The 20775-nt window shown below is 39.0% G+C and overlaps 2 protein-coding genes across 2 annotated transcripts in view; one reads left to right on the top strand and one right to left on the bottom strand.

Annotated features, from left to right (window-relative positions):
- Nucleotides 1-14973, top strand: part of IGFBP7 (insulin like growth factor binding protein 7) — an 82084-nt gene extending 67111 nt beyond the window's left edge. Inside the window, exons 2-5 of the mRNA XM_055434969.2 lie at nucleotides 607-716; nucleotides 12159-12275; nucleotides 12936-13062; nucleotides 14708-14973. Coding sequence (XP_055290944.2) covers nucleotides 607-716; nucleotides 12159-12275; nucleotides 12936-13062; nucleotides 14708-14727 — 374 coding nt within the window. The 3' untranslated portion in view covers nucleotides 14728-14973. The remainder of the gene's footprint in view (nucleotides 1-606; nucleotides 717-12158; nucleotides 12276-12935; nucleotides 13063-14707) is intronic.
- POLR2B (RNA polymerase II subunit B) overlaps nucleotides 14889-20775 on the bottom strand; it is a 46635-nt gene continuing 40748 nt past the window's right edge. The window contains exons 21-25 of the mRNA XM_055434966.2: nucleotides 20594-20701; nucleotides 19610-19723; nucleotides 19038-19198; nucleotides 15654-15849; nucleotides 14889-15139 (exon numbers count right to left, since the gene is read on the bottom strand). Of these exons, the coding sequence (XP_055290941.1) occupies nucleotides 15050-15139; nucleotides 15654-15849; nucleotides 19038-19198; nucleotides 19610-19723; nucleotides 20594-20701 (669 nt within the window). The 3' untranslated portion in view covers nucleotides 14889-15049. The remainder of the gene's footprint in view (nucleotides 15140-15653; nucleotides 15850-19037; nucleotides 19199-19609; nucleotides 19724-20593; nucleotides 20702-20775) is intronic.

Here is a 20775-nt window from a genome sequence, read left to right as displayed (position 1 = left end):
CTCAAGCTTTGACTTTGAGCCAGGTTTGGTTCTGGAAGTACTGTACTGTCACCCCGGGATTCCAGGCTCCTTCCCTCTAACGTGGACTCTCTTAGGCGCCTGGGGCTGTGCCCTGTGAATTAACAGTGGAGCGCATTTGCAAAAATCTTCTGAGACTTTTTTTTCTTCCATCACCCAAAGAGTAAAAATCGGTTATTGCCCCCTTCTCCAAACAGAAATACTAGTATATAAAAAAGAAAAACATTAAATATTTTGGGAGTTCACTATATTAATTGGAAAGTTGCAGATAAGCAAAACAGCTGGTAAATTAAAACTCATTTAAGCATGAATCACAGGAGAAGAAAATTTTGTAAGCAATAAAATTTTCTTCCTAATTGTTTTCTGACAAGATGTATGCATCACCGAAGTATAGCTTAAAATCCTGCTGGTGGCTGGGGGAAGCTAGTCTGGTCTTTGAAAGTAGCTTCAGATGATCACCAACGGAGGGGACAGTCTCCCAAACATAATCAAGTATTTGCTTCTAGTAATACTTACAGATTTCTAGCGTGCTGATGGATGTTAAAGACTGTTTAAAAACATGGTTTGGCTTTGTGCCCCCTCCCATAGGTCCTTCCATCGTGACGCCCCCCAAGGACATCTGGAATGTCACTGGTGCCCAGGTGTATTTGAGCTGCGAGGTCATCGGAATCCCCACCCCTGTCCTCGTCTGGAACAAGGTCAGTGGCAGAGACTTCAGGAAGACACCCTAGACTGACCAATGAGTAGTTACACTGCATAGGAGAGTAATGGCCTAAAATCCTCAGCCAGTCAAGGCTTTCCCACAGTCTTCCGGACACCGGTCCTGTGTCTTATCAAACGACTTCACTGACCTCTGGAATAGTCCCTGTTGTGCTCTTGTTAGCAGCCCCCAAGCACCAAGCCTTAGGGGCTGGCGAACTGTGATGCTGGGCACACATCCCACCCTCTGAGTGCATGTGTGTGTATCTCAGTGTACCAAAGTGGTTAAGATTGTGAGTTCCTCAGGCAGGCTGGCTGAGTTCTCTGTAAGTCAGGGTTTCTCGGCATCAGCACTATTGGCATTTTGAGCCAGATGGTTCTTTGTTGTGGGGGCCGCCCTGTGCACTGTAATTTTGCAGCGTCCCTGGCTTCTACCCGCTAGATGCCAGGAGCATGTGTGCATTCTCACATGTGCACGCACACACACACACACATAAACTCCACTGTGACAGTTAAAAATGCCTCCAGACGTTATCAAATGTTCCCTGGGGAGAAGGTCACCCTAGCCCTCAATTTTTCCACTGTGTGATGAACGTAGCTTGAAATTCTTGTAAAGATTACATAGGAAGTTGCCCGGCTAGATCACTGGCGCTCAGGCGATGTTAGCTACTCTTCCTGAAAATGTTTCCCTTTGAAGAACATTATCTTGTATATGACTGTTATCTCTGCATATGAAAGACAATAAATTTCTTGCAGGCCTGTAGAAGGGAAGAGAAAAGATTGGCCAAATCAGTTGATACTGTAATACTTCCCAGTCATAATGTACATTACTTTACATTAGTGCTCTTATACTTTTTGACTTGTTTAAACCTCACAGCAGTCTGTGGAGTATCAAGCTCATGCTAACAAAAGGGAAACCTTGCTTCATTTGAGAGGCATAGCCAGAAGCCCCTTTTCAGCTGGTGTGCTTCTCCAGCAAGCTCTGAGATGGATGACGTCCGTCCTGATTATTTGATTTGCTTGGTGTCTGAACAGAGGAGCAACTTCTGGAACTCCAGGAGTGATTGTGGCTCCCACAGTCAGAACTCTTTCTGTTGCAAGTTGTAGAAACTCACTTCACACTAGTTTAGGAAACAACAAAAATGGGTGGGGGAGAGGGATGATTCTAGCCTCAAGGGCATCTGAGTCCAGATGCCCAGTGGGATCAGAACTCCAGCTCTTGGCTCTTTGTTTTCAGTGTAGGGGATCTCATTTTCTCCTTGTGCTTCAGGAAGATTCCTCCGTGCTGTAGGCGATAATTGTCACCGGTAACTCCAAAGACCTCAGAGGAAAGAGGGTATCCCCGGGCTACTTTGTAAAATTCCCACTGAAGAACTCTGACCCAGGTTGGGTCACCTGCTAACCTCTGGCTCCCCCGTGTGGCCAGAGGGGTGTGGCGCCCTCATGGAGCCTTGTCGGAGCAGAACAAGGGTGACTCCAGAACCTGCCTGGGGTAGGGGTAGGCAGAGGTGACAGGAGCTGTACTACAGCTGCCCTTTACAGCTGAAATTTCTTTAAATGGAGGGATGAAATTTTACCTCAGGAAACTACTTTTTTAAAGGGAAGGCAGGAGCAGTGAAGAGCATAAACCAACTGATGGATGTGTTCCTCTTGGCCTTCAGTGAAAGCTGCTGGTGCTTCTCATGGCTTATTTGGAGGTTTCTGGTTTGTTCCAGGGGGTGAAGAGGTAAGGAACAACTTTTGCAAAGAATTCCCATAAAAAGCTCTGTGCAGCTCTCTAAGGATCACACAGTGAGAAGTCAGGGTGACCCAGCTGTCATGAAAGATCTTGACAAGACCCAACACCATGACAGATCTTGGCAGAGAGTAATTCAGTCATTTCTCTGCCCGTCCTTGCAGCTAACATACCCACACAGGGAGCAAATTAGCCTCAGGGATCTTTTCCTTTAAACTTTGAGATCCTCTGGGATTGATCCCTTGGATCCCTTGAGGGCTTGTCAACTGGAGGAGTTCTGGGGGAGGGTGGGAATGGATGAAGTGGGAGCAAGGAGAAAGAAACAGAAAAAATTTTTTTTCTATAGACCTTCCAAAACGAACAAAAACCCTACTTCCAGGTTCTGCTGATTTTCTTCTATCTTCATAATGTAATTTGCCCATGCATGACCAAAAGCAGTGTCTTTCAAACTATAGACCATGACCCATCAGTGAGTCTTGAATTTAATGTAGTGATCACAACCAGTATCTTCTTAAAGACTAAAAAGTAGAACAGAAAATACCTTAGGTAAAGGCACATTTAGTAAAGGTATTTCTTATTTATTTATGTTTGGTTACAGTCTTTGTTGCTGCAAGCAGGCTTTCTCTAGTTGCAGTGAGTCAGTTGAAATGAGTGAGTCTCTTCGTTGAGATGCACAGGCTTCTTGGGGTAGCTTCTCTTGTTGGGGAGCACAGGTTCTAGGCACACAGGCTCCAGTAGTTGCAGCATGCAGGCTCAGTACTTGTGGCACATGGATTGTAGTTGCTCTGAGGCATATGGAATCTTCTGGACCAGGGATCCAACCCATGTCCCATGCATTGGCAGGTGGATTCTTATCCACTGTACCACTGGGGAAGTAAAGGTATTTCATAAAACTTTTCTTCTGTATATTCCAGATAGCAATGAAAAATGTGTTTCTTACTATGGGCCATGTCAGAGCACTTTGAAAGTAACTGACCTAAAGAATTAAACAGGACATTTGTTTTCTCCTCCACTCCCCTTGTAACCAGACTGTTAAGAAATACAGATTTATATTTAAGATCACCTGTTAAATCCAATTTAAGCATGGAATACCTTTTTGGACATAAATGAATCTTAGAATCCTCCCTTGTTAAACTGAGGTTCCAAGAAGGTAGCGTGTCTTTCTTGCTCAAAGATTCTTAGCAGCAGCAGAACTGACAGGATGACTCTTCTCTGAGACCCTTCTGGCTACAATGACAGTTCTGTGGCTGGCCCAGCCTGGTGAGTGGCCTGTGCTATTCTGACCAGTACTTATCATGTGACCTTAACAAGTCCCATACATATACATATATATAAACACGAAACTCCTGGGATTGGCATATATACTGCTATGTATAAAATGGACTTCCCTGGTGGCTCAGACAGTGAAGAATCCACCTGCAGTGCAGGAGACCTGGATTCAATCCCTGGGTTGGGAAGACCCCCTGGAGGAGGGCATGGCAACCCACTCCAGTATTCTTTCCTGGAGAATCCCCATGGACAGAGGAGCCTGGTGGGCTACAGTCCATGGGGTCGCAAAGAGTTGGACACGCTGAGTGACTAAGCACAGCACAGTATGTATGAAATAGATAACTAATGAGACCCCACTGTATAGCACAGGGAATTCTACTCGGTGCTCTGTGGTGACCTGAATGGGAAGAAGATATTAAAAAGAGGGAATATACGTATCAGTTCAGTTCCGACTCTTTGCGACCCCATGAATCACAGCACGCCAGGCCTCCCTGTCCATCACCAACTCCTGGAGTTCACTCAAACACATGTCCATCGAGTCGATATATGTATACATAGAGCTAATTCACTTTGCTGTACAGTGAAAAATAACAATATTGTAAAGCAACTATTGTTGTTGTTCAGTCACTAAGTTGTGTTCGACTCTGTGACCCCACGGACTACCACACGCCAGTCTTCCCTGTCCTCCACTATCTCCTGGAGTTTGCTCTATAGTGAGCAGTTATACTCCAATTAAAACTTTTTTATTAAAAAAAAAAAAGCCTCAGCCTACAAAGATTACAAGAGCCATATTTTGAAATGGGGAAATGAACTGAAAAAGCTGTATTTACCTTAACCCTGGTAAGTCAGAGGAATGCTTACAGTGAAGGTTAGAGACCAGAATTCTTTCCAAACATTTAGATGTTTCCAAGATTAAGAGGCTTTCTATTCCATTCTTTTCCTGCCTGAACATTTTTTCAGATTAGGGCTCATGACCTCTAAGAATAATCATTTTTCAGTTAAAAAAAAGAGTGATTATTAAAGGAGAAACTATCCAAAGATGTTCATAATGTCCTCCCACCTCTTTCCACTCCTTGAAATAACCAACATGAACTTTGTATCTTTCTATACCCCTATTCATGTCCATATGTATACAAACACATATTTCCAGAGTATGGGTTGAAATGGGAATAAAGTTTGCAATTACTCTGAAATTGTTTTCTTCAAGAAATATTTTATGGGCATCCCTCCAGGCCTGCTTCTCAAGGACTACATAATATTCCAACTGTGGGTGTTCCATAATTATTAAACACAATTTCTGTGTTTCCAACTTTTTATCACCTTAAATAAATATCACCTTAAATATTTGAGTATACATATCCTACATGCAACTGACTTTTTTCCCTATAGGATGGATTCCCCCAAAGATACATGATTAGGTCAAAAGATTTATTTTAGTCTTAATAGACATTGTCAGAGTATTTTCTTTTAAAAAAAATTTTACCACCTGATTTTAATAATTATGAAAATGTTAAACATGTTGGAGGCATGTACCTTTTGAGAGAACTTCTTAGTGCCCTCAATACAATAAACATTATTTCTTATCTGCAATGTCTTATGCATTCTGCTAGTCTCATTGGTTCCTGTCTTCAAGGAATTCTGTCTGGTTTCTTTTCAGTTGAAGTATAGTTGATTTACAATGGTGTTAATTTCTGCTGTACAGCAAAGAGATTCTGTTATAGATATATACATCGTTTTACATTCTTTTCCATTATGGTTTATCATAGGGTACTGAATATTCTTCTGTGCTATACAGCAGGATCTTGTTGGTTACCCGTTCAGTGTGCATTAATCATCTGCTCATCCCAACTTCCCACTCCATACCTCCACAAACCCCCTGCCCTCTTTACAACCCCAAGTCTGTTCTCTATGTCTGTCAGTCTATTTCTGTTTTGTATTAATAGATACATATTGGATTCCACATATGAATGATACCAAATAGTGTTTCTATTTCTGATTTACTTCACTTGGTATGATAATCTCTAGATCCATCCATGTTACTGCAGATCACATTATTTTGTTCTTTTTATGACTGAGTAGTATTCCACTGTATATAAGTCCACATCTTCTTTATCCATTCATCTGTCAATGGATATTTAGCTGTCTCCATGTCTTGGATATTGTGAATAATGCTATGAACATAGGGGTGCATGTATCTTTTTGGATTATAGTTTTGTTTGAATATATATCCAGGAGTGGGATTGCTGAATTATAAATTAAAATTGTAGTTTTCTGAGGAAACTGCATACTGTTTTCCATAGTGGCTGCACCAACTAACATTCCCACCAACAATAGGAGGGTTCCTTTTTCTCCACATCCTCTCCAGCATTTGTTATTTGTAGAGTTTTTAATGATGGCCACTCTTGACTGGTGTGAGGTGATACCTACCATTGTAGTTTGGATTTGCATTTCTCTAATAATTAGTAATGTTGAGTATCTTTTTGTGTGCCTATTACCATTTGTATTTCTTTGGAAAAATGTCTATTTAGGTCTTACCACTTTTCGATTGAACTGTGTTTTTTTCTTGCTGTTGTTAAGTTGTATGAGCTGTTTGTATATCTTTTGTGTATGGTGAGAGGGTATATTCTAAATTCATTGGTTTATGTGAGGCTATCCAACTTTCCCAATACCACTTGTTGAGGAAACTGTTTTTCACGTTGTGTATTTTTGCCTTCCTTGTCAAATATTAACTAACCACAGGTGTGTGGGTTTATTTCTATGCTATCTGTTCCATTGATCCATGTCTGTTTTTGTGTCAATATCATGCTGTTTTGATTACTGTAGCTTTGTAGTGTAATCTGAAGTCTTGGAGGGTCATGCCTCCTGCTTTTTCTTCAAGACTGCTTTGATAATTCTGGGTCTTTTATGGTTCCATATAAATTTGAGGATTACTTGTTCCAGTTCTGTGAAAAATAGGTAATTTTTCTGTGTCATGGGTAATTTGATAGGGATTGCATTCAATCTGTAGATTGCTTTGGGTAGTATGTATGGCCATTTTAGCAATATTAATTCCTCCAGTCCAAGAACATGAGTGAGTGAGTGAGTGAAAGTTGTTCAGTCGTGTCTGACTCTTTTCCACCTCATGGACTATACAGCCCACCAGGCTCCTCTGTCCACGGAGTTCTCCAGGCAAGAATACTGGAGTGGGTAACCATTCCCTTCTCCAGGGGATCTTTCCATGTCCTTGAATCATCTTCAGTTTTATTAATGTTTTACAGTTCTCAGAATATGTCTTTCACATCCTTGCCCAGGTTAATTTCTAAGTGTTTTATTTTGGGGGATGCAATTTTGAAAGGTTTTTTTTTTGCATTCCTTTTCAGTATTTCATTGTTAATGTCAAGAAATGTAACTGATTTCTGTATGTTATTCTTGTATCCTGCTGAATTCATTGATCAGTGCTAGTAGTTTTATAGAATTGTTACGGTTTTCTATATACAGAATCATGCCATCTGAATATAATGACAGTTTTATTTCTTCCCTTCCACTTGGATTATCTTTTCTTTTTGTCTGATTGCTGTGGTGTCAGATCACTTTCTAAATTCATCGTAGCAGTTCACCCTCCCCCTCAGTAATGTATGGGTATCATTTCCCTGCATACTCACCAGCACTGAATATTACCCCTTTTTAGTTTTCGTTAATGATGAGTAGAAGTATCATTTCATTATTGCTTCTATTTCCTTGACTACGTTGAAAATATTTTCATATTTAGATTTTCTTTTTATATGAATTATCTGTTTGTAGCTTTTATTCATTTTTCCATGAGGTTGATTCTTATCATTTTGTGGTTTTTTGCACATTCGGAATGACCCTTTGTCATGTATTAGATTTTTTTCCTAGACAACCATTTTAAGCTGGAAATTGTAATAGTTATAGATTCTATTTCATCATAAAGTTCTGAAACTTAACCAGAAAGGCACAGCAAATATGTTCTAAGCTGCATAAAAGATCCCTGAAATTCGGTGAGTGCTTGAAGTTTATCAACCTGTAGGAATCAGACTAATGCATCATTCTGCAGTCACTGGCACTTTTTTCTTAGTTATTGCTTGTTGCAGCTAAAATACAACTGGAGAGGGCTGAGATGACTTCCTGGGTCTCCCCCTCCTCTGGTTCTCCCCATAGTTGAGTCTGTGGTGAGCAGGGACTTCTAGGCAGTTTTTTCTGCCATACAAACCTCCAGTCCCTGCACATATGTAGAACTTCTGTCAGCCCAGCCTGCATCTTTTTCTCAAACTGAAAACATATTTATCAACAAGTTCCCTTTATGTAAGTAATGCGGTAAAGGAGTTTGCTGTATAAAAATTTTCCATGTAAAAATTCTTTGTACTTCTTTCTGTATGTTTTCTATATGGTATAAAACTTTTACAGTATGTTAATTAAATATGAGTTTTGTTGAGTATAGGTATTCATTTTCCAATCAAGTACTTAAAAGTTTCTTGGTACGGAGTGAGTCATTAATTGGCAGAGAACACTGTTTACTGAGAGCTACATGAGCTGAGAAGAAACAGCTCAGTTGCCAAGATTCACTATTTGATGCAGTAGTGTTGTTCTGCTTTGGTCACATATAAAATCCTTAAAGAATTCTGAATATCAAGACTAGAGACATATTAACTACTGAATCAAATTAATACTTAAAACCATTATTTAAAACCATTTCTAGGTAACTGCTTCAAAATCTGCACTAACCACTTCTGCCAGCTACTTGGGGAAGGGAAGGGGAAAAGAGGCCTATTTAGTTTATCTGCCTTTATAAAATTCATTTGAGAAAAATACTAAGATACCTAATTTTCTCTAATAGTGGCAAAATGGGGACTCTCCGGGGGAAAAAAAGCAAACAGGTGAAAACCAGCCACTCCAAATCAGTAACACCTAGGGTTTTTTTTAATAGAGTAGGAGTTAGCCTTTCCACATCGTTTGCAGAGTGCCAATCCCGCTGTCATGAAGCAGAAAAAATAAAAGGGTGGTTTTGATGCTGAGACAACAGCTTAGTAACTGTGTGGTGGCAGTGGGCTCACAAGAGAAGCAACTCTGATGTAAAGTGTCCAAAAAAATTAGATACTATGGTCTAACTCAAGATTTGCTTAATTATAAGAGGAAAGGAAAACTACCTATTTGAGAATGTAAATCCATCTTTCTAATTTCAAAGGTTAATAGCAATAAACATCAACCTAACTCTTAAAGATGGCCTGGGATGGAAATAAACATTGCTTCATGTATTTTTTGATATATATTTTTAAACCTATCACTATCACAAGCCTTAAAATATTTATACTCTGTGTCTCAACAATTCTGCTTCTAGAAATTTATGCTAAATGTATATATATGGAGAGGTTATGGGCAAATTTTGTTTTGTCAATCTTTATATATATTCCAAAGTTTATATAATGAACACATATTAATAGTTTGCCTTTTTAAATGAGGGGAGGAAAGTAGAAGTATTCAGTAGTGGCCTCAAGCCAAGGAAACTGAGTTTTTTTCTTCATCTTTCTGAATCTCATCATGACATGCACAGGGATACGCACCAAGTTTTGTTGTAAGAGAACAATGACAGCTTGTACTTGACAGGAATTTTTGCAGTAAATCCATTTGATGAACAAACCCTTAGCCCTCTGAACAAAGTAATGGTATTGGCTTTGGACTTGTTATTTTCTATTGATGAGGCTTTCAGAGGAAGAGCTCCAGGATTTGGGCTCTTACACAAAGTCCCAAGTATCAAACCTAAGACGGTGAGAGTTTGTCAAAATGGCACATGGCAAACAAGGCCCAACACTGACAAGCAGAATTTACAAGGGTATGAGTGAATGATGGCAGCAGCCAGTGGCAGGAAAGTATGAGTTTATATTCCCCAACCATGCAAAAAAATACATTAATTTTAAATATACAAGCTTAGAGGAAGGAATAAAAGAGAATGTATATTCTATGTAAGTATTTAGGAGAGAGTAATATGGAAACTGGTCATAGCAAACACCCTCTTCCAACAACACAAGAGAAGACTCTACACATGGACATCACCAGATGGTCAACACCGAAATCAGATTGATTATATTCTTTGCAACCAAAGATGGAGAAGCTGTATACAGTTAGCGAAAACAAGACCAGGAGCTGACTGTGGCTCAGATCATGAACTCCTTATTGCGAAGTTCAGACTTAAATTGAAGAAAGTAGGGAAAACCACTAGACCATTCAGATATGACCTCAATCAAATCCCTTATGATTATGCAGTGGAAGTGAGAAATAGATTTAAGGGACTAGATCTGATTGATAGAGTGCCTGATGAACTCTGGACGGAGGTTCGTGACATTGTACAGGAGACAGGGACCAAGACCATCCCCATGGAAAAGAAATGCAAAAGAGCGAAATGGCTGTCTGAGGAGGCCTTACAAATAGCTGTAAAAAGAAGAGAGGCGAAAAGCAAAGGAGAAAAGGAAAGATATAAGCATCTGAATGCAGAGTTCCAAAGAATAGCAAGGAGAGATAAGAAAGCCTTCCTCAGTGATCAATGCAAAGAAATAGAGGAAAACAACAGAATAGGAAAAACAAGAGACCTCTTCAAGAAAATTAGAGATTCCAAGGGAACTTTTCATGCAAAGATGGGCTCGATAAAGGACAGAAATGGTATGGACCTAACAGAAGCAGAAGATATTAAGAAGAGGTGGCAGGAATACACAGAAGAACTGTACAAAAAAGATCTTCCCGACCAAGATAGTCACGATAATGTGATCACTGACCTAGAGCCAGACATCTTGGAACGTGAAGTCAAGTGGGCCTTAGAAAGCATCACTACGAACAAAGCTAGTGGAGGTGATGGAATTCCAGTTGAGCTATTTCAAGTCTTGAAAGATGATGCTGTGAAAGTGCTGCACTCAATATGCCAGCAGATTTGGAAAACTCAGCAGTGGCCACAGGACTGGAAGAGGTCAGTCTTCATTCCAATCCCAAAGAAAGGCAATGCCAAAGAATGCTCAAACTACCGCACAATTGCACTCATCTCACACGCTAGTAAAGTCATGCTCAAAATTCTCCAAGCCAGGCTTCAGCAGTATGTAAACCGTGAACTCCCAGATGTTCAAGCAGGTTTTAGAAAAGGCAGAGGCACCAGAGATCAAATTGCCAACATCCGCTGGATCATGGAGAAAGCAAGAGAGTTCCAGAAAAACATCTATTTCTGCTTCATTGACTATGCCAAAGCCTTTGACTGTGTGGATCACAATAAACTGTGGAACATTCTGAAAGAGATGGGAATCCCAGACCACCTGACCTGCCTCTTGAGAAACCTGTATGCAGGTCAGGAAGCAACAGTTAGAACCGGTCATGGAACAACAGACTGGTTCCAAATAGGAAAAGGTGTACGTCAAGGTTGTATATTGTCACCTTGCTTATTTAACTTATATGCAGAGTACATCATGAGGAACGCTGGGCTGGAAGAAGCACAAGCTGGAATCAAGATTGCTGGGAGAAATATCAATAACCTTAGATATGCAGATGACACTACCCTTATGGCAGAAAGTGAAGAGGAACTCAAAAGCCTCTTGATGAAAGTGAAAGAGGAGAGTGAAAAGGTTGGCTTGAAGCTCAACATTCAGAAAACAAAGATCATGGCATCTGGTCCCATCACTTCATGGGAAATAGATGGAAAAACAATGGAAACAGTGTCAGACTTTGTTTTTTTGGGCTCCAAAATCACTGCAGATGCTGATTGCAGCCATGAAATTAAAAGACGCTTGCTCCTTGGAAGGAAAGTTATGACCAACCTTGATAGTATATTAAAAAGCAGAGACATTACTTTGCCGACCAAGGTCCGTCTAGTCAAGGCAATGGTTTTTCCCATGGTCATGTATGGATGTGAGAGTTGGACTGTGAAGAAAGCTGATCGCCGAAGAATCGATGCTTTTGAACTGTGGTGTTGGAGAAGACTCTTGAGAGTCCCTTATACTGCAAGGAGATCCAACCAGTCCATTCTAAAGGAGATCAATCCTGGATGTTCATTGGAGGGACTGATGCTAAAGCTGAAACTCCAATACTTTGGCCACCTCATGCGACGAGTTGACTCACTGGAAAAGACTCTGATGCTGGGAAAGGTTGGGGGCGGGAGGAGAAGGGGACGACGGAGAATGAGATGGCTGGATGGCATCACCGACTCTGTGGACATGAGTTTGAGTGTACTCCGGGAGTTGGTGATGGACAGGGAGGCCTGGCGTGCTGTGATTCATGGGGTCGCGGAGAGTCGGACACGACTGAGCGACTGAACTGAACTGAACTGAATATGGAAACTGCTAGGTTTAATCCAGTTAGAAATCCTGATGTATACCCTGTGCAATTCTAGAAATATTGGCCTTTTCCAAGTTGATGATTCAGTGCAGAGAACTCAGACTGTTCCCCCGCCTCCCTGCTTTTTTTGCAGGTAAAAAGGGGTCACTATGGAGTTCAAAGAACAGAACTCTTGCCTGGCGACCGAGACAACCTGGCCATTCAGACCCGGGGTGGTCCAGAAAAGCATGAAGTTACTGGCTGGGTGCTGGTGAGTACCAAGAGCTGACAAATATTTCATTCTTAGAATTAAGACACAGCAAACCTGGTGAAGGTGCCTAATGTACTGCCAGGCTCAAACTATTTGCCTGCTCTTCCTCATCTCTTTAGAACAGTCTTACCATAGAGCGGCTGTTTCCCTTTCAGAGGAAACATTAAAAAAAAAAAAAAAACCCGTTGGAGTTTATTAGGATGTTTTGAAAACAACCAAATAAATGAGAACCAATTTTTGCCCCCTAGGAGTTCAAAGCAAAAGGGAACTAAATGACCTGAGCATGAATTTAATCAGTTATTACTTTATTTTACTTGACCTTTGATAGCCATGGACATGCAAGGCTAGTGTCCCTAGTTCTTAGATCACATACCCTACACCAAGGTCTCCCTCAAACAAGGATATGTGCACCTATCCTGTTTTTAACCTATGCAGTGTGATCCAAAGTTGTCCATGGCTTTTTCTCATAGTAGGAATCCTCCTGGCAGAGCATTTGATAGCTACATAATTACTCCTAGCACAGGACTAGTACTATTTCTAGCAGTATGTTTTCCATGAACCCTCTTGGTCATTTAGGAAACTTAACGAAATGACTTAATTGAAGCCACTGGAAAAAGATGACCACCACAGAGAAACTGATGATCTTTTTTTCTTTCACAGGTATCTCCTCTTAGTAAGGAAGATGCTGGAGAATATGAGTGCCATGCATCCAATTCCCAAGGACAGGCTTCAGCATCAGCAAAAATTACAGTGGTTGATGCCTTACATGAAATACCAGTGAAAAAAGGTAGGTAATAAATCTCATAAGCATTTAAAAATGACTAGTGCTTTTGTTCGGAGAAGGCAATGGCACCCCACTCCAGTACTCTTGCCTGGAAAATCCCATGGACAGAGGAGTCTGGTAGGCTGCAGTCCATGGGGTCGCTAAGAGTCGGACACGACTGAAGCGAGTTCACTTTCACTTTTCACTTTCATGCACTGGAGAAGGAAATGGCAACCCACTCCAGTGTTCTTGCCTGGAGAATCCCAGGGACGGGGGAGCCTGGTGGGCTGCCGTCTACGGGGTCGCACAGAGTCGGACACGACTGAAGTGACTTAGCAGCAGCAGCAGTGCTTTTGTTTGGGCTTCCCTATGGGTCAGGCAGTAAAAAATCTGCCTGCAATGTGGGACACCTGGGTTTGATCCCTGGGTTGGGAAGATCCCCTGGAGAAGGGAATGGCAACCCATTCAGTATTCTTGCCTGGAGATCTCATGGACAGAGGAGCCTGGTGGGCTACAGTCCACGCAGTCGCAAAAGAGTCAGATACAACTGAGCGGCTAACATTTGTTTACTTAGTGCTTCTGTTTAATAAAGCACAGAACCAAGTATAAAAGTATCAGACCACTCTTAATGAAATTCTGCTGATGTTGGGAATCCACAAGGGAATGGCATTAAGTATGTAATCAAAATTTAGAGTGCATGGCTCCAAAAGAACATTCAGTGGTTGATGGAATGCTATTGTTATGACTTAGATGCTTTCACTTTATCTTACATGTAAGAGTCAAAACTCAAACCTGATTACAATGGTTTATATTTCCCATAACTTTCTATCTATCTTCACCGCATTTTCCTTGATGTTGTGACTATTATATTAAATTACCATTTAAAAGGAAATGATTTGTAGACAATTCTGGTCCTTCACTTTGAGCTTTCATAAGAAAAAACCTGAAAGAGTATATTGGCAGGTATTCAATTCTGTTCTGCCTCTATCCACTTCAGTCAAAATCTTCCTCTTAAGCACCCATCCTGGCTGTATGAGAGTCATGCTACTTTCCATTTATATAGTTCTGTTAGACTGATGTCTGAACTGGTTTTTTTTCTTAAGCTAAAATAAAAACAAAATTTATTGTGAGCATTTGTAAAAACCATTCTATTGTGTGGACCACTCAGCTGTGGTATGAAAGGAAGAAATATGAAGTAAAGATTTGTTTGGTCATATTCTTTTCAGCCAAGATGTGTAAAGCCAAGTGATGGAACAAACAGCAGTAGCTCAGAGGCTTGTGTTTGAGTCTCAGCTCTGCCACTGATTATTCCACTTTCAATTTTGAATAAGAACTTGAAGACAAAGGAAAGTTCCTTAGTCTCTCTTTAGCTTATCTTGCTCATCTATGAAATGTGCTTCTATAATAAGCCCAGTTCTGTAATAAGGTCCCTCTCTTACAGATGGACCAGTGCAACAAAATCACCTTCCACATCTAAAAATCATATATAGGTAGTTCAAATTCAAAGAGCACTCCCAGCGCCCACCATATCAATTTATCCTCACACATTCTTTATCCCCACATTTTAACATCTTCATTTATTTTGAAACACTACACTACCTCAAAATTAGAAAATCAAACCATATCCATATGTGTAACTAATTTTTAATCTTTTTCTTTTTTTAAACAGGTGAAGGTGCTGAGCTGTAAACCTGCAGAATGTATTAGTCTGCATAGCTAAAAGTAGTCATGGGTAACTGCAGCCTCCTGTTCTTGCCTAGTAACCAGTTGCTTTTCATCCAGTCCACTAACACTTTAGCTATATTCACTGATTTTACACAGTGAAATACGAAATTAAGATAACATACCAAGACTATCTACAAAAATTTATTGTCTATTTACAGAAGAAAAGCATGCATATCATTAAACAAAACAAATAAAATGTGTTTTCTCACAGCGCAGTATATTTTTGTTTAAAAAAATTTTTTTAAGCTGTATCATAGAAACAAGACACAAAGTTTTTTTTAAAGAGCTAAACACTCATCATTCGAGGTGCAATACTCATGGACATGAGTTCCTGAAACAACAGTTTGCACGCATAAGGCATTCGAACCAAAGAGATCTGGGGAAGGAGAAAAAAGAGGTAATTAGCAAAGCTGAATTGAAGCAACCCCACTTCCCTACCCCAGGAAAAGCCACAGACTTGGTACTAGAGGCAATGAACAAATGAGTGGGCTGCTAACACTCATCCTATCACCTTGGCCTATGGTGGCTCTTTCTCCTAACAGGCTTTGGTATTTTACCCTTTCTGACAGACTTAATTTATATCCACCCTTCTCAATGAAAAGGTTTTCTAAAAAAAAAACAAAGCAACTCATTGTTTAAAATTCCTTGTACAAGACCTTATTTCCAAAAAATGAACAGCTTCAAGAAATTACCACACTAAAACTTAAACTAGTTTTTAAAAAAACAGAATTGATATCTTTTTCTTCATTTAAAACCAGGAATCTTATAGAAAAATGCTACCAAAATTGTGAAAACACCAATCTGTTCACCACACTAAATCTGCCTGGATGATTAGGCAAACATGGTTATATCCTGAATAGATAATAACTGCCAGGAATGGCTGTACATACCTGGGTTTTATTTCGGCAGCCCCTGCATTCATATGTATGCGTCCTGGTGTTAGCAATTGCCATTATTCCACAAAGATTGCAAACATGAACCTGATACGGATCTGATGCCTCAAACAATCTTTCCCTTAAAAACTGGGCTGCTCCATGGGCAATCTGACAGTCTCGTTCCATTTCTCCAAAACGCAAGCCACCATCACTATTATGGGAAAAAACAACAGGCTATTTTGTACCGATTTTCTATTATCAATACCACTTTGACTAATGGCAAGTATAAATAGTAACATTAGTAAAGAATGCGAAGGTGAAAGTGAAGTTGCTCAGTTGTATGCGACTCTTAGCAACCCCGTGGACTGCAGCCTACCAGGCTCCTCTGCCCATGGGATTTTCCAGGCAAGAGTACTGGAGTGGGGTGCCATTGCCTTCTATTCTTGTATTCTGTCAACATGGTTAGGAGGCTAAGAAGTCTTCCAACTATTTGATGTGCACTAGAAGGTCCCCTGGAGAAGGCAATGGCACCCCACTCCAGTACTCTTGCCTGGAAATCTCATGGACGGAGGAGCCTGGTAGGCTGCAGTCCATGGGGTCGCAAAGAGTCAGACACGACTGAGCGACTTCACTTTCACTTTTCACTTTCACGCATTGGAGAAGGAAATGGAAACCCACTCCAGTGTTCTTGCCTGGAGAATCCCAGGGATGGGGGAGCCTGGTGGGCTGCCGTCTATGGGGTCGCACAGAGTGGGACACGACTGACGTGACTTAGCAGCAGCAGCAGGAGGTCCCCAAACAGAGTAAACACGTCAGTTTCTTAAGTATAGCATATACTTTTTCAAATAAAAGTCAATGACGTACAGAATAAAATCTTATAAGATTATCATTTAACTTATTCGAATTCATCTGTATGCTAAAAATTTAATAATAAAAGTTAATCTAAATTAAGTAGCTTCTCCATGAATGAGACTCCCAAGCAATCAAACCTGAAACAATAAATGCACATTGGCACAAGTAATGGAAAGAACAGGTAAATCAGTCACAGGTTTCCCCAGCTTAGTAAGTGAAATGAAATGCATTGTTCTGATGGCCAGGCAAGTAGATGGTGATGGCATCCTTAATATTCTTCTATATAAAAGATAAAGAATGGTTTCATGGGAATATATATATATATATACACACACACATATATATATATTAATAAAATACATATGATTAAAGAGCTTCTAATGATATTACCAAAAACAAAACACTTGGTCAGCTTTAGAGGATTCTAAGTAACCGACTCATCATTTTGAAAACTGGTAAATAAAAGGAAAGAATCAAGCATTTATCATGTCTTTTACTATATGAACTATATCACCAGGTAACAAGATGATGAAACAAAATTTCTCTCTATGAAAGTATTCCAGCTAATAAATGAAGGAATGATAAAATTAGAATCTCATCAGTCTGCAATCCCTGTTTAATTAAAGGTTTTAGGTAATGAACATTAATGATCATTAACAGCTACTAAAATCACAAAAGAAAAACAACCAGATATGGAAAGTATACAATTTTGAATACTGCCTTTTAATATTACTGTTAAAGAACACAAACCCTTCACCTCATCAAGGCTCTAAATCCAATTAGCTATTACAAGAAACAGGCACACACAGCCCAGGAATGCAATCAACAAAAATAGAGACTGTGAGAGAAAATTCCCTGGCAGTCCAGTGGTTAGGACTCGGCACTTTCATTGCTGGCACCCAGGTTCAAACTCTGGTTGGAGAACTAAGATCCCACAATTCAAAAAATCCAGTCTGTGAGAAACCCTACATGACAAACAATCCAACAAATAAAGTGCAAGGAAAAAAAGTTGAAGGGTAACCCATAGATTAAGAAAAGAAACTTGAGACATATCAATCAGCTGCAAAGCATGGGCCTTATTTGTATCCTAATTGAAACCAACAAATGTTTTAAAAACTATGCAACTGTCAAGGAAATCTGAACACTAAATATTTAATAATATTAAGGAGGTACTGTGATTGCTTTTATAACTTTCCTATCTTTTAAAACAGGAGTTCTGAGAGTTGGTCTGTGGACTCTTAAGGGTGAAACTGTTTTTATAATAATGCTAATGACACATTTGCTTCTTTCACTGTGTTGACATTTGCACTGACAGTTGCAAAAGTAACTGAATAAACTGCTGGCACTTGAACACATCAGGTGGGAAGAACCATACTTTACTAGCAATCATATTCTCCAGTGTATCCGAAGAGTGGGAAAACCAGTTTTATATAAAGAATGTCATTAATGAAGCAGTAAAATCAATGATTAGTTTTATTCAACTTTGACCCCTGAGTACATAGTTTTTAACAGTCTGATAAAGGCACTTTAGTTGTATACTAAAGATGGTGGTCTTGAAGTAAAGTGCTTGCACAGTTCTGAACTAGTCACTTTTATCATGGAATATCTTTTATACTTGAAAAAACAGCTGACACCAATTATTTTAATCTGCCAATATTAGCACCAACTATGTTAATTCAGCCTTAAGATACTTGGCAGATATTTTTTTCACTCAAGGAAAACAATTTTAAATATTTGTTGTAAATGATTAAAAATTAAGTTTTCAATCAAAAAGAATTTTAGAAAAAGAAAACCTCTATCCAACACTCTAAGCTTGATAACTTCCCAATACTTGAAAACTTTCTGATGACATGGTGGTGATATTCACAAATGTGAAATTTTTTTGGTATAATGAAATGTGTCAACATGTAAAAATCTACACAACTCAATGAAAATATTTTCCAAATAATCAATTATGAGACTACAAAACTACATAAGTATAAAAGATACACTCAAAGTATAAGACAGGCCCATGGATTTCAATATCAAAGATTCACTTAAGTGGTTCCAGATTCTACATCACAACTAACCTTTCAGAAACGACAACCTGTCACTCTAGTGCAGCATCAAAAAAAAAAAAATCCATAGTCACCTGAAAGTTACTAAAATATTCTTCCCTTTTAACCATAAATCTGTGTGAGGTCACATAGTTAATTATAAAAAACAAATCCTGCAATGGGTTAAATGCAGAAGCAAACACAAGAATCAAGAATCTAGCTATCTTCTCACGAACCATTTCATTCAGATTTGCAAAAAGATAAACCAATGTCACTTATCACTAAATTTATCTGGAAAATATTTTTCACTTAAAATGTTATTTATGTTAATGTATAATGGATTTGTTATTTTTTAAACCAAGTAATAAATATTTTAAACCTTTCTCGGTTTTAATTTCTAACATGATAAATATCAAGATACCAACTCCCACACAAAAGCCTTTTGGGATCCTGGAATCAAGAAATATGAGAACCATTCTTTTATATAAGATCGATGATGCAGCTCTCTTACCGAGATCTACCCTCCATCGGCTGTCTATTAAGAATCTGAATAGGTCCCCGAGCACGAGAATGAATCTTATCATCCACCATATGCTTCAAACGCTGGTAATAAGTGGGGCCAATAAAAATCTGTGATGTGATTTTTCGACCAGTGAATCCATTGTATAAGACCTGAAACAAGCAGATTTTGAAGTACAGATTTAAAATTACTAAACAAGTTCAAAGAATATATGTACGTATACTATACAATTCCATTTCTATACAAATCAAAACAGACTAAAATAATCTATGCTGTAAAAGGAGTAATTACCTTGGGGTGGGGGTATGAAGGTAGTGACTGGAAGGGGACACAAGAGAGCATCAGGCATAAAAGGATTCTAATAATTTTCTTTTCAAGATCTGGGTGCCAGTCATACCTGTGTTCACTTTGTGAAAATTTATCAACCTGAACATTTATGGTTTATATATATATTTGAAGTATGTGGTATACTTCAATGAAAGATTTATTTTTTTAAGAATGAAAGAACACACGTGCAAAAAAAGAATATAATTAACAAATTACCAATGTAAAAGCAAACATACCTCATTTCCCCTGAGATGGTAGCCATAATCAGATAAAAGATTAGAAATCTTCTGCACATTAACAGCATCATTGAATGGAGTGGCATCACCAATTTCACCCTTGTTAGCGGATACCTTTAAAAAGAAAAGTAATGTTTAAAAGGTTGCTTCCTTCTGTCTCTCTTTAGAAGTCTATGTTAATACAAATATAGTCAGTTAAAAAAAAAACTTTCTAAGAAAGGGAAGATTGGGGTCATGGAATTGGGGTCACCATGGTACGGAGCATTCCAGCTCACTTCTACTCCTGGCTTCTGGATATCTTTGAATATGTCCTGTTAACACTGTCACTGACTCACCTATTTGGGTGTTGCAAGAATTGAATTAAAACTGTGCAAGAATGAAAAAAAAGGGAAGATTTTGAACTTAAGATTACAAATTAACTTAAATATCTATGTTATGGAAAGCTGTAACATTGTAAGGTTCATTTTATTAGCATCTTACATAAAATGGAACAAACTACCTATTAAGCCTTCAAATAGGAAGCTCTGAGACCATATACAAAAAGAATGAGACTCAAATATTTCCTATGACTCAAGGAAGATGACATTTTAATCCTTAAAACCAAACCATCCATGTGTTAAGCTGTAGCTACTCTACCTTAATAAGATCCTTAAAAACAGAAAACCTCCATTGAAAGATGCATGCATAGCTAATATTACAGCTATAAAACCATTAGGTTCACAATGAACTAACCACCACTTACAGAAAAGAACCAATCAAAAGAATAACCATATATTCAAAGTAGTAAATTTTGCAAGACTTTTTCATCGTAACTTTGCAAATTTTTGCAAAAAGAAAGACATAATCAAACCAATTTAAAAGCAGGAAAGTAAGTGTCACACTGGCTTTTTCCACAGTACTCTGGCTCAGAATGAGAGAAATCACCTAACACTTTGGAAAAAACATCAATTTGAGACCTATATATCTGTAAAGAAAATCTCTTACCTTCCCTTGAAGACATTCAATCAAGTGACCAATGGTCATACGAGAGGGGATGGCATGGGGATTTATGATGATATCGGGGGTGATACCTTCACAGGTGAAAGGCATATCCTATAAAGGAATTTTTTAAAAGACACTTGAAAAACTTAAAGCTCTTAGCTACAGAACTAGAACTGACTCCCCTT

The sequence above is a fragment of the Moschus berezovskii genome, chromosome 5 (genome assembly GCF_049115385.1).
Source record: "Moschus berezovskii isolate FMDL1 chromosome 5, NW_MosBer_1.0, whole genome shotgun sequence".
Classification (NCBI taxonomy): Eukaryota; Metazoa; Chordata; class Mammalia; order Artiodactyla; family Moschidae; genus Moschus; species Moschus berezovskii.
The sequence above is the reverse complement of the archived record's forward strand: the minus strand, read 5'-3'. Positions and strand labels throughout refer to the sequence as shown.